The sequence below is a fragment of the Austrofundulus limnaeus genome, unplaced genomic scaffold (assembly GCF_001266775.1).
Source record: "Austrofundulus limnaeus strain Quisiro unplaced genomic scaffold, Austrofundulus_limnaeus-1.0 Scaffold19, whole genome shotgun sequence".
Lineage (NCBI taxonomy): Eukaryota > Metazoa > Chordata > Actinopteri > Cyprinodontiformes > Rivulidae > Austrofundulus > Austrofundulus limnaeus.
The window spans coordinates 282407-296589 of NW_013952421.1; the positions used below are offsets into that span (position 1 = coordinate 282407).

Consider the following 14183-nt stretch of genomic DNA (forward strand, 5'->3'; position numbering starts at 1 on the left):
AACCTGCAGCAGGGGGTGGTTTCAAAATCAGGCAGAGCAAACTGCATCTCCCATTTATGTGATTAGACTACAGAGGAGTTTCCTAAAGTGACCTGTACTTCCAGAGTTCAATAAACACTTTGCCACAGACAACATTGAAGTATACACTTTTTTAACATTGAGAAGGAAGATAATACAAAACTCCTCCTTCTCCATTTAAAGTATTGTTGTTTAAATTATTCATAGTTACAGAGATGAATTATTAAGTTTCTAGCAATTAGACTCTAGTATACAACACCGGGATTGGGGCATGTGGAATATTCAAACAAATCTCTTGGTAAATTGCAGTGGCCAAACAGAAGCATGTAAGTAAACTTGTCTGTCAAACTTCTGCTGGCATACACATGAGAAAATAAATTCATAAAAACTGGTGATGATGTCATGCAATGAGGAAAACAATGCCACAGATAGATAGATAGATAGATAGACAGATAGATAGATGAAAAGGAAAATTACAGAGTGAAAGGAACGCATGGAAATAAGAAAAGGAACAAAGGAAACTAAAGCTTGTTTGAAAAAAGTTCAAAGATTAAGTGAGATTTCCGCATAACAATCCATGTTTTACCTCAGCACATGAATTGCTGTTTTGAATTGTGATCTTTGACATAGCTATTATAAGAGCATTCGAGTGTTGCTTCATGTAGTGCATGAACAACTTAAGAGAACCAGTTTGTTAAAGTTAGCCCATTTATTATCGGAGCGAAGGCTGTTTGGGGTCAATACACTCGAAAACACACTCGAGTGTTTTAGAGATCCCTACAAAGATGTAAGCACTTACGAGACGACGCTTCAAATGATGCCAATCTTCAAAAAGAATTGATCTTAAGAGCACTCAGCTAAGCCTTGTCACAAAGAGGGAGAAGCGCACACAACAATGAGAAAAGTGAGAGTGAAAATACAATTTGCACAATAGAAAGAGATGGTAGCAACAAAAAAAAAAAAGCAAAAAACAGGGCTGTAATTAAGAGAAATGTCTTCCCAGTCTGCCTTGCAGCTTACTCCCAAGTCATAAACACATTGAAAGCTTTTCTTAAGGAATTCAGCAATAAATTTCTGAAGGCTAACTACAAGCTGCTGTGTCAGATAGGTCTATTTGGGGTGATTAATGGCACACTGTGCGGCATACTAAGGATCCTCAACTGTAAATCTCTTTTGCTTTTGTGCCCATCTAAGCCTACAGCTTTTTGAGAAAACTGTCAAAAATAATTTATTAGGAACCATAACATTATCATAAAAAATGTGATATCCTTCACAATTAGTAAGGAACTAAAAGTTACCAATTAAGAAATTGTGTTTTAATATCAACCTAAATTTGGAGTTTAGTAACATTTTTGTGGCAGTGAATCTTTAATATAAGGATGTTTTTGTTCTTGTTCAGTGAAGGCTAAAGGCCTCAGCGGCCGAAGTCATCTGTCATGATATAAGGTTACCTAACATGGCAGACTCTTGCTTTTCTTTACACAATCTGAGTGTCGGCAACCATCCACCCCCTTTCTTTCCCTTCCATTTCATTCCTCTGTACTGTCCACACGTTCCTTGTGTAATATCTCACCTTACACACACGAGCCACTCGGGACAGGATGCTCTTATCGTTGCCCTCCCACGACACCTCGCGGAAGAAAAAGTATATCTTATCGTCATCCAGATTGTACGTGTCAGCAATGGGATGAGCAGAAATAAACCTGGCCTCTGAAGACACAGAGGGAACAAAAGAGGAAAAGTATTTAAAAAAAAGTCCAATAATGGGTTTTACCATGAACTGGAATCTGAGTTGCTTTGACACTACACCATAGTTAGAATGTTATTATTTACGAGTCATTGCTTCTTTTACAACCAGTGAGCAATGCTTTTATTTTGACTCATTCAGATTATTGCAATGCACTTTAAATTGGGATGAACCAGTCATTTATGTTCCTAATTGTACAGATTGTCCTTAAATTACACATATTTTCTCCCATTTTGATTTCATACAGACATATAGGGCAATCTTACAGATTTTTTTCAAAAACTTTCCTTCAAATTTCCTTGTTTGGCAGTCTGTAAGGAAATAATTTCACTTCCTCCTCATCCTTCCCTCCTTGAATGATGGTGCTTCCGATTTTTTGTGAAAATTACGTATTCCTGATACGGGAAAATGTCCAAAGGGGTTGCCATGTATGCAGTTGTCACTTGACAAAGTCGTCACCGAGACAAAGAGTAGGACGAGAGGAGACGCTCTCAGTCGCTGCCCCTAAACTGTGGATCAAGTTGCCTTTGCAGATTAAACAGATTATATAAAACATGTTTTTATTCAGTTTGAGATTTTGGCTTTTAGTGTTCTTATTGCTTTTATGGTTTTGTGGTTAACTGTTTTTGTGTGTTTTTTTATTACATTGTGTAGTTTTTATTCTTGTTTTTTAAAAACTATGAGTCTCTAATTTTGGTATATTTTAACTTTTTTATTGATGTACAGTTCTTTGGCCAATGGTGTTGTTTTTAAAGTACTTTATAAATGAAGTTGTATTGTTTTGTATAAAAACCTGTCACTTCGTCATTCATTATATGCTTTATTTATTGTATTATGGTGCTAAAATGAAGAACACGTGTTAAACAGTAAAATTTGTGTCCCAACAATATCCCAGTTCAGGAGAGAACGAGTCCAACAGCCTAAAAGTTGCAGTGACATTACGTCAACATTAGCTCAAGCTCTAAAAGCCGAGCCAAACACCAGAGGGTTATTGCTCCAACTGGAACAGCTTAATAAACTGCTGCTAACACACTCGACAGAAGGTCATTCTTAGTCATGCAGCACTCAAAAGATGTTCCACAGGCTCACAGGAAAAGAGACACTGGAGGATATGATGTGCTGTTTGACTGCCCTCCACCGACACTCAATGTTTACACTTACTGAGAGACACAGAGACAGACAAAATTACTCCAAACATCTCTGACCATGTAGTTGTGAAATGTGAAGACCATGTGCAAGGATTTAAATGCTGGAGACAACTGTTGATACTCAACAGCCCGTCAGTGTTGTAAAACACTTGAGACTAAAGATGCATGCAAAGGGGGCTCCTTGCATGGGGGTGCCTGTGCATGCTTGTGTGTGTGTGTGCATGCATGGGGTTGCAGGACTGGGAACTTTGTGGAACACTGTAAATTCCCCGGTAGGTGTGGTCCCTGTTCAGCAATGGCATTCATATAAAAGTTCTAGCGAAATGAATAAGTGGACTGTTTTCTTCCCTCTGGAATGCCAATAACCATCCCAACGGCACAAACAGCCCCTTTGTATCAGCAGAGAGGCTGGACGTTTTGTGAAACAAGTAATAACAACTTTTGAGTGCACTCAGCCTGATAATGTGTGTATGGGCGAGATTGTGTTTACCATTGATCCAGTAGTCTTCAGAGATGTCTGTGCGTATGTAGTGCTGGTCAGGTGGAGGCCCCAGAGAGCGTGTGAACGCAGTGTCTTTTCCCAGGAAGTCTGAAGATGTCCCCACGTATAGGTGCTGATCTGAAAGGATGTTTGGTATTTATCACAGATAAGCAGACAGTATTTTTATAACGGGAACGTTCTCTTATTTCTACTGTTCTATTCTGCATTTATCATTATTATAAAATCTTATACTTTATGGTTTGCTTGAATCTGCATTTGTCAGGGTTCTTGACCTCAGTGAATCCAAATATGCAGACAGAATTAGCAACATATGGCAGAGGCACTTTAAAACACATGCTTGTGATTGTCTGCCAAATTAATTTGTTGTTCCCTGTGAACTGTCAGCTTGTCTACTAATTTATGTGCCAAAACTGCTGGGAAGGAGTTTTTGGAAAACAAATACACGAATGCAAATTTTCAATAACAACTTTTTTTTTCAAGAAAACCTTTACGTCCCTAAGATGGTGATTTGCAGCATTACGATTCTGTCTAATTGATCAATTTTATCATCACCGTTATCTTACCTGTCATGACTGAGGTGAATGGCTGCAAGGGATCAAAAGGACATTTCAACCTGCCAGATTCGACTGTGTTAGACAGTAGCTGAAATGCACCATCCTGTGGATTATAGAAGCATCAATTTTAAAGGTGTCAAATCCTGACCTAATTTTTCCAGCTGCTATTCACTCATTTGTGCTTTACCTGTCTGTGGCCAGTGAGTTCTATGAAAGCACAGATGGGGTGAAAGGCGCCTGTCCCACAGGCATAGACATGCGTTCGATTGTAATTGTGGAGGACTCGAATAAAATTGGCACATTCCAACTGGAACAAGCAAGGACAGAGAAACAGAACAAAACAAGGATGAACAACAGTATGACAAACAGGATGTCTGTGACACCACACATGGCAAGTTGACAGGCCAAATTACTCAGCATCCTACAACTCAACCCATTTTTCCCTAGAAGTACTTACACTCACATTTTTGCCAGCCAGTTTGCATGTTTCAACTTTGTCCCTTGGAGCAGGCCAATAGATCTGTTAACATACAAATTAGTTTATGTTTCATGCATCACAATAGATCCAAAAAGCAAAACATAAGCCTCAGAATAAAATCCTCTCACGTTTGAAATGTGTATACCTTTATCAACAAAGAAACTGGTAATTGTTTCATTTGTGTTTAATGAAAAATGATCGTGTTTAAGTTGCAAAAATATAAGCACAGATAGGATCTAAAAGGAGTTTGCAAAAGTAAGATCATATATATTTTATTAAAAGGTTACTCCTGAATAATCTTTTGACCTTCTGACCTGATATTAGCAGGAGTGCAAAACAAGATTCTTCAGAAGATGTTTTAGTGGCTTTTAAAGGCTTATAACAAAAGCAGACACCTCAGATTTGGAACCAACAGCCAAGTTCAATAGATATTTCTTTCTTTTAGATATTTTTGCCTACAGAAAAAGCAGTGGTCAAAAAAAAAAGTAATAAGAACAAGAAGGTTGTGCAACAGGGGTCCTCTACTGCAGAGGTTCTCAAACTGGGGTCCCAGGACCCCCAGGGGTCTGCGAGTCATTTCTTGGGGGTCCTCAAAAATGTTAAATAAATTGTTCATTTGACTTTTATTTTTTTTTTAAATGCATATGGAGAAAAATACGCTTGTAAAACAAGCATACTAAACCAAACAAAAGATAATATTTCCATGGCATTTAGGAGGTAAAATGACAGTAAATTATTTTAAAACAGCAAGGGGTTTAAAAGGGGGTCCCTGGAAATGTTTCACCCTTGTAAGGGGTCCCCAGACCCAAAAGGTTTGAGAACCCCTGCTCTACTGGGTGCAAACTTATGCAGTCACAATAAAGTCACATTTTAGATGCTGGTACAAGAGGGAGCACTTATTCCTTGTTCCTATAATGTGCTGTGCCATGATCATACATGTGTTATAACAGGCTTATCTGCTTAGTGTGTTCTTTCTGCTAAATCCTACCAAGGAGTGCTATCACCATATTTATAGTTAAGGAACTCATACAGAAAATACTGCTACAATATGACATGTGACCAAGCATATGATTATGTTCCAAAAGTGTCCTTAAAAGTTTACAGCCAAGCGGCATTCTCCAGAAAATCATGGAAACACCTGGAATGCTATGTTTTCTTAGTGGCTGTGGTTCCCATTCCAGGTAAGTATTTTCTTGTAAACACCAGGTTTACAGTCGTTCACTGTCCAGGCTGGCCCTAAAGGTTTCAGAGCATTTTTTTTTCCTGACATCGATATTGACTACCCCAGAGACTCCAAGAGTGAGACTATCAGTTAAAACAACTTGATAAAGATCAAATAAACAGTCTTCCCACTGATGGATCAACCTCAGCTGCATAAACACATACTCACATCCACAAATGTTAGCATGTGGCACCATTCAAAAAGCATGTGTTTGTGTGTAATGGTCTCTGCGAATGTTTATGTTTGCAATTGTGTGTGTGCGTGCGTGTGCCCTCCAACATGATGACCCTGACCTTAGCAGACAGACAGATTCAGACTGCTGCTGACTGAAAGGTGAGTCCTTCACTAAAACAAAACACACCTAAGTGCCTTACAGCTACATGCTAATAGAAGAAATAACTTACGTCACCACACTTAATGGCAGGAGAGTAAGTGTCCTAAGATTAGGTTCCATTCTAAATTGTTGTGAAAAACTGATGTTGGGATGTCTAAAGTGGCTCCAAGCATAAGTCTAATCTGAGCAGTAAGTGACGTGAAGTGCATGGATGACTAGGCCAAATTTTGCTGGATGATAAATTGTCTTAGAAATTATTGCAATAAATGATAATATCATTTTGAGACCACTTTAAACTAATATAATGATACCACCTACCTCCAAATTACCCCTCTGCCCTGCCTTTTAAGGTTGCGTACTTTTACAAAATTTATGCACATAGAAGAAAGTTACGAACTGACCTGGAAAGGAGGTTGTGAAAACAACACACAACAACAACTGCTGAAGCTGTGCAGTCATTTCTCAACTCCTTCATATAAGCTGGCACAATTTATTCTGTATATGCTTCCTCTGGCTTCATAAAATAACTGTGGTCACACGGGCACCACTTACAAAATTTATGGAAATTTACAAAATGCACATTAATACCGATGGACCAGAAGCAGAGTTTGTGAAAACAACACAATAGCTTATAAAGCTGTAACATTGCCACCTAACTTTGTCCAACCTGACAAAATTTATTATGTGTCTTCTTCTGGCTTCATAAAATAATAATAATTTTGGTCACACATACTGCTTACAAAGTTTACGTAAGTTTGCAAAATGTGGTGCAAAAAAAAAAAAAAACAACAACTCTCTGCAAAGCCAAGATTTGGCATGGTGCCCTGAGGGCGTTCTGAGGCATCACCAGCTGAAAGAAAGTGTCTGAAAACCGAAATTGTTCCTCTAGCTAAATGCCTATTGACGGGGCTCTCATGCTACAGAGGTTACGAGACCATGCGCCTGGAAATTACCTGGTGTGAGAGTTCACTCCTTCCTACACAATGGAGTAGAAAGGAGGGAGAAACAAAGAAAACAAACAAGAAGGCAAATGAAAATTATCCACCTCATTTGAATTTATCATGCAATTAATTAATTTATTGCTTATCGCAACTTGCCTATGAAGGAGTCTTTTTTTGCAAAATTATCTTTCTCCCAATTTGTGCACTGACCCTTAAAGCTTATTTATAATATCTAATAATTAGAGATTACCTAAGCTTCTCCAATAGAGCAAAGGACCTAAATAGATCCAAACCTAAGAGCTCTTTTAGTATCAGCTCTCTCTCCCCTGCTAGTTTGTGTCATTCTCTCTCCTATATCTACATAATTGTTGCATTTGTATCTATACCTTTCTGGGGGCTTTGCTTAGATTGTTGGGGTCAAGCAGGTAGACGTGATCCCTGGCTCCCAACAAAAGGCGCCCTCTCTCTTCATCCAACAGCAGCGAGTGAGCGAGTAGGCCGTCTGCCGGGCACGAAAACAACGACACGCTACCAGCCTGCTGCAGTTCTGCTCAACAACAAGAGAAATAAAAACAAACAAAGAGATTAAAATTCTTTGTAGGCACGCAGCTTGCATGTAAAAAAAAATGCACCATCTAGAATTGAGTTACAGTATATATTTCAGTAGGTTCACACTGTCAAACTTGTTCTTTCCAGACAAGTAAAAGGTTGCCTAATCAGGAAAAAAAAAACAATCAGTCTTTGCTTGACTTGAAGTTACTTAATCATCTGTTTTTAAAACACCTCAGCTACAGTATGTATGCTTTTGGAGAAAAGACAGGAGGATTTATTTGGACAGTACATTACGTCATGTTCACTGTGTTTCTTTGTTTGGTTTTCTGTTTGGGGTTCGTCATTATTATTATTATTATTATTATTATTTTTTACAATGGGCTTCTGTGTTTGCTTTGTGTTCAGTTTGTTCTATTGCTTCCTGTGTTTCCTGCCATTCTCTGTTTCTTTCACCTCAACCAGACTTTTAGACACCCTTCACTCTACCCTGCCCACTTACACCTGTTCTCTGTTGTTATTAAGCCAGGTGTCTCCCATTTCCTCATTAGCCCCCGTCTATTTAGTCTTTCAGTTTTCACTTCGTGTGCAGGAAAGCTTTGTTGTGCTTCATGTCATATCCAATTCACCTTACGATTACTCCTCAGTTAATGTATTTTTTTTTATTTTGTTGCTACATCAGCCTTTTGCTTTTTATTAAATAAATTGCTAGTTTTATTTGCTTTTCTTGTGTCAGCCTGCATTCTTGGGTTCAGTCCTCCACAAACTGTGACACATTCGTTGGAACTTTATCTTGCAATAACATCTCAGAATATGTCATCTCACGACTCAAAAGCAACTGTTTAAAAGCAGAGGTTTCAGGAATTTGTTTATTTATACTCGCTGTTGCTCTACTTACCCACATAGTCCTCATTTGCAGTTGAGTGAGCATCATCGTGAACATGCGCTGTGGTTGAAGTGTTTGCCAGGGGCAATATGAGATTAGATCCTGATGAGGGCACGTGGGATGCCTGTTGCTCAACCATCACATGGTGGTAGTTGGCTCCCGACGTGCACTTTACATGTACCATACAGAGACTGGTAAAAACATATATGGCTTGTTTTAACTGATGGTGTTGGAGTCTACGTGTCTATGGCTCATATTAAAGAAAGGTTTCTGAAAGCTGAGCACAGCTACTTTCTCAGCTCAGCCCTGTGTCCTTGATCTCCCTGATCTGAGGAAATCTTTTCCATCACCAGGCTCTTTTCAGTACACCAGTATAGCAACATGCCTTGAGTAAACACTGACTCGAAACTGGGGAGTCCTGTGGGAGTCACTCTGAAAGGATTGACATTGTGATTACCCTCTCGGTGTGAAGGATTGGAGAGGTTAGCAACCTTCAATATTTGAACTTCTGGGACCCCCCTCACACCATGCAGCCCTGCCTAAAACCCCCTCCTATGCACAAGCTTTCAAATATAGAAACCCCACATGCTGCTATTGCTCACTCCTACACACACATCATTGCCCCCAGTAGACTTAAACTCTCCCAGAAAGAGATTAGGTCCTCTAGACTCTTGCTAACAGTAATCTGTTCTGTAAACACACAGCACTATGAGTCCAATGAAACAGTCTTTTTGGCTGTTGCTGCCATACATTGTGATCCTCACATCTCTTCGAAGAGGAGAGTCGTCAACATCATCAAAGATTTTTGATTGTCTTTACAACTGGTGCTTTTAAGTCAATGATGAATATTTAGAAACCTGTATGGCTGATATACAACAATTTTACCATCTTGTTGCATTTTAAATAATCCTTTCCCTTTTTAATAAATATATTCAAAAACCCTTTTATGGCTATCAGTCTCTGGAAAATTACATGGGATGGAAATGTCCACACTTTTAGTTTTCTGTTTGTTAAAGAATAAGCTAGCAATCAACTTATGATCACAAATACTATCTTTGGCACAACACAGTCATCTCTATCACTAATATAGTGTTGAGATGTGAATGTTTTATGATGTTTGCTCTTTGGAAACTGCAGGCCAGAGTTTCATCAGCAGCATGAGTAGGAATCTCCCATATGAGCTAAGGCAACACCCTGACATAAAGCAGTATTTTATTTAGGAGAAGCATTCCTGTGTCTGGCATTTAGACCCGCTGAAATGCGGCTGTTTTGTATTTGTTACAATCCAAGTTTTTGCCATCAACATCCAGTGCAAAATGTTCTGTTTATGATTCATGTAGAGAGTGACGTGACAGCCAGTTTCAAATGTCAGAAAGTGACAGAACACATTCCATAAATCCATGTAAGTTAAGTAGCAACTATTTACAAACAGAGTTAAAACTAAGTGGAGCCATAGCTTGAGTAACACAGGCCACACGGGGATAAGTTGCATTTACTTCACGGTTTTGGTCACACACACAAACAACAAAGGCAGCAGACTAATCAGACACTGTAGTCCAATAAATTAGATTTGGCCACAAGAATATTAAATGCCCTTCCTTTTCATCAGAAGACAGACGCAGTTCTTCACTCTGACGCTGGATGAAGCTCATCCTTCAACACGGGATTTTCCGGGTAAAGTTCATGAAGCCTCTTGTTTTGAAGGTGCTCACTCAAACAGGGATGATTTCACTTTGATCACTTCACCCTTCACTCACTGAGACGGTGCTTTTGCGGGGGGGGGGGGGGTGTGCTGTGATGTGAGGTTTGAAGAGTGATCTGTGCTGGGTGGTGTTGCTTTAAAGCACTGAAGAGATGATGATGATGATGATGACATATGTGTATAATGGGAGCCCTGAGTTCAAGATTCACTCTGGATGGATTTCTTTAAAACCACAGTCATCTGGGTTGAGAGGACCAAAAAGGGATGTGGCTGTGTGGCTTTTGCTCAGGGGTCTATGGGTAAACATTTTATGGCAAGATCATCATTTGCGTGACTAAACACTAAATGTCCGCCACTTTTATTGTCAGATCCAAAAACGATATGATGGCAGAGCAGGAAAAAATACAGCTTAAATGCACATGTGGCCTGGTTAGAAAGTAATCAAATGTGAATTGGAAACAACATGAACTGAGACACACTGCAGAGTTAAATGCTATCCTAAGTGCTGAGTAAACACTGTCCCTTGCAGCCATTACTCTTGCAGCTACTTGAATGTATTTATGTTGGACACTAAGAACACATGTGTACATCTTTTTCCAGCCACACTGAGCCTTGGAAGCTAAAAAGGAGCCTTTAGAGCCTGAAGTCAGATGGAGTTTACTTTTAGGTCACAGTGGGGGATTCAGTTTTATGGAGCAAGACTGAAGTTCATTTGTGTGGTTTCTTGTGGTCCACACAGTGCAGGAGACACAGAGGCTTTGATGTAAAGTTTGCACTGCAGCTCAGAGTGGGTTTTAAGGGCAGAATAATTATGGTTTCCCTGGATGCACAAAGCAAACAGACTTAGATCATGTGGAGCTAAACACACAGACAGAAAGCACAGATATAATGTTCATGCAGAAGACTGAACGACTGTCTTCAGTGCACCAAGATTATGAACATGTAACATAGCAACAATATTGTTGTTTTCCTTTAACACAATCTGGGCTCAAACCAGGAGCCTCAGGATTACAAGACCGCAGAACTGACCACCAAGCTACCGTGGCCCCATAAACACAGCAACAAAGTGCTGGCTCAAAAGCAAACATTTGTATTTAGTTATTTTGGCTGTAGTAAAAAAATGACTTAGGGCTAGCATAATAAAGATTTACTTTTTGAGCGGATTAAAAGATCGCATTCATGCTTGACAAAAGGTAATCGTAAAAAACTTAAGTGCCAAACATGAAGTTATGATGTGGGATAATGGATATGTTAATGAATCTTAAAGGAGACATATCATGCTCTTAAATCCTTCTTTTTCTGATTTAATCATTAAGTTGGGGTCTATATAAAGAGGAACTGCAATGCTTTGGTCTGAATTCCTCCTTATTGTAACTCCACAAGCCCCTCTTTCACCCCTTTTCTGAGATGAGTCTCAGATCAACTCATTTTGAGGCTGTCTCTTTAAATCCAAATGTGCCCCCTCCAGCTTCCAGACTGACCCAGTCTAGTTTGATAGCAGAGATACAACTATATAGTGGCATAGAAATGTTTTATTTACAAATTTATTAAAATATATAATCAACAAGGCTTGTCCATCCAGCCTTACATGTTAGAGCCAGAGTCTGACCCAGAGGACAATGAAGATGATCAAATTGTGGTTGGTAAGTCCAGACCTTATTTAGAAGTGCTGTCACAAATTATGTGACATATTAGTTCAGAAAACATAATGGAAAATAGAGAAAACAGATCACAGAGGGAGACTAAATTCACATTTTCTGCACAGCTAAAAAAAAAGTGGATTTTGCGTGATATGTCTCCCTTAAATGTTGCACTTGGCTACACAGCAATGTCTTAAATAGTGTTAATTGTAAATGTATGACTGCCCTGGTTTCTTTTGTCGCTGTGCACAAACTACAAAAAATATAAGGGAAGAGAAAGACAGACATAAACAAGAAGAATGACAGAGAAAATGAAAAACCTCATTGTGAATGTCAAATTTTAAATCCCTACAAATGATCTTAGCTTTTGTATAAACTTTTTATTATTAAATGAAATTTGTTTTAACACTGAAACTACCATTTATCAGTATTTCAGTTCTTACCTTTGTAGCTGAGTTTGACCCTGGGGACACTCTGTTTGATGCTCGCTCCAAAGGGAAGGCAGGCCAACAAAATCAGTCCCACTAATGGGACCAACGGATGAGATTGAACCCAAGTCCTCCTTCTTTTACTGCTGTAATCACTGCCAGACAAGCGGACCAGAACCCCAGCTCTATTCCATCTCTGATTACCAGCGTCTTCTTTCTTCATGATGTGTTCAGTGTCCTTGTTACGTTTTCACTCTTCTCTCAATCCTGGTGGAGGGGAAAAGACCAGAGTGGAAAAAAAAAAAATGTTAAGCAAGGGTGGAGCAATCACATGTGAGTATGCATGAGGGTGTGTGCACTCTCATCTAATTTTACAGAGGATGTGAACACTTGTAACTGTTGGGAGCATTCAGCTGTTTCACCATGGAGCCCTGCAGGCATGCCTTCTTTCTTTCGCTTCTCTTGCATCAGCTGTTGCCGGTCGCTAGCTTTCCTTTTGTGATGTTGCAAATGTGTTTGCCCGAAACAAAGGTCAAACTAACCAAACAGACACTTTTTACCACCTTGCCTCTGGTCATTCCTCTTTCAGTTTCTATCTCTTCCCCTGCTTCCTTTTCACAGGAATATCTTATTTAACTCTTTGTTAAACGCATTAGTTTCACCGTGTGGCCAGTGACCCTGTCACTTCTTCCTTTGTACTGCATGAGCCGTGTCTTGTTTAAAATTTGACGACTCAAAGAGAGCTGTAGGACGAAGATATTGAGGGGGGATGGTTACAACAAAAAATGCCAGAAAATATCCAGTAAAGTGTATTTTTTCAAGTTCCACTCAGTATCACAGGGTTTTTAATACCTGCCTTTTTGTAGTTTCTGAAACCATTTAGTTACTAATTAACCAGACAATTGGTGAAGAAATGTATCAATGCATAAAAAAGCCTCCTCCTTTGACCTTACAGCTGCCCTCATTACTTCTCCTCCTCACCCACCGCAGATAACACAAATCAACTTGTCAAATGACAGTGTAAACAGTGTCAAACTGAATTAATTGATCGGATGTAGATGAGGCGCACACACTCGCACTTATCTCAGGTTCTGAAGCCAAACACGCTGCCTGCCAGAAGAGCAGTGCATAAAATCAATAAAAGTTGCACATCTGCCATTTAAGTTGATGCCATTCTGTATGCAGCACATTGTAAATCACTTACAATGGCGTTCAGAACATATACTAGTGCACACTAATGCAAACCTTTATAACACAATCAAACAGAAGTCGACACTAGATCTTTTTTGGGGGGCACATTTATTTACCCTGCCCAGGTTTGTCATCTGGTATTTAAAGCTTAACTCCATTGTAGATAGAGTGAGCTCACCAAGACACCCCCCCACTCCCCGCCCCAACTTCAAAACCAAGAGGATTAGACCCTGATAAACAGACTGCTGTTTATTTAAGATGACAAATTGAGGCACCTTCACACCTTCAAGGATAGAAATACAGATATGGAGCTCTCTGTGTGATGGATGAGCCATGGGCAAAGAGAGCCAGGAAGTCAAAAGGTTTTAATCCATGTGGTATTTGCACTTTGTGAGTGACGGTGATAGTGCCTCTGGCTAGGCTTATCCTGCCTGCAGTGTCTGGAGGACAGCGGTGACATGATTTCACCCAAGTGAGAAGCATTTGAGTCATGTATCTCTATTATTGGCTCGAGTGCTCACATTTCTCGGCTGCACGGGCATGTGCAGCCACTTTCTGCGAGACACGTCCCACAAAACATAGTAGGAAATGTGCTCTTAAAGAATGTTCATCTTTGGAGAAAAGAATGACAATTGCAGTGGTGGGAAAAACTATAAAGCAGAATATCATAAAGGACAAAGCTGAACAGTGAAAAAGAAGGTGAAGGAGAGGTGATGGAAGAGAAACAGTTTGTAGCATGTGGGTTAAGCTAACACCTCTGTTTCCTGGCGACTTGAGCCCCTGTTGTCTTTGGCAGCATGGCCGGCACGCGGTGCGGGACGGGGGGGGGGGGGGGGGGGGGGG

General features: G+C 39.7%; 1 protein-coding gene across 3 annotated transcripts in view; it reads right to left on the bottom strand.

The window, feature by feature from the left end:
• The window catches only part of sema3d (sema domain, immunoglobulin domain (Ig), short basic domain, secreted, (semaphorin) 3D), a 32395-nt gene that overhangs the window by 13404 nt on the left and 4808 nt on the right, over positions 1-14183 (bottom strand). For 2 of the 3 annotated variants that reach the window (XM_014003454.1, XM_014003452.1), the window contains exons 2-8: positions 12165-12416; positions 7331-7491; positions 4427-4489; positions 4157-4276; positions 3979-4072; positions 3404-3532; positions 1592-1728 (exon numbers count right to left, since the gene is read on the bottom strand). In XM_014003454.1, coding sequence (XP_013858908.1) covers positions 1592-1728; positions 3404-3532; positions 3979-4072; positions 4157-4276; positions 4427-4489; positions 7331-7491; positions 12165-12372 — 912 coding nt within the window. In that variant the 5' untranslated portion in view covers positions 12373-12416. The remainder of the gene's footprint in view (positions 1-1591; positions 1729-3403; positions 3533-3978; positions 4073-4156; positions 4277-4426; positions 4490-7330; positions 7492-12164; positions 12417-14183) is intronic. The other variant, XM_014003453.1, reaches the window with a different exon arrangement.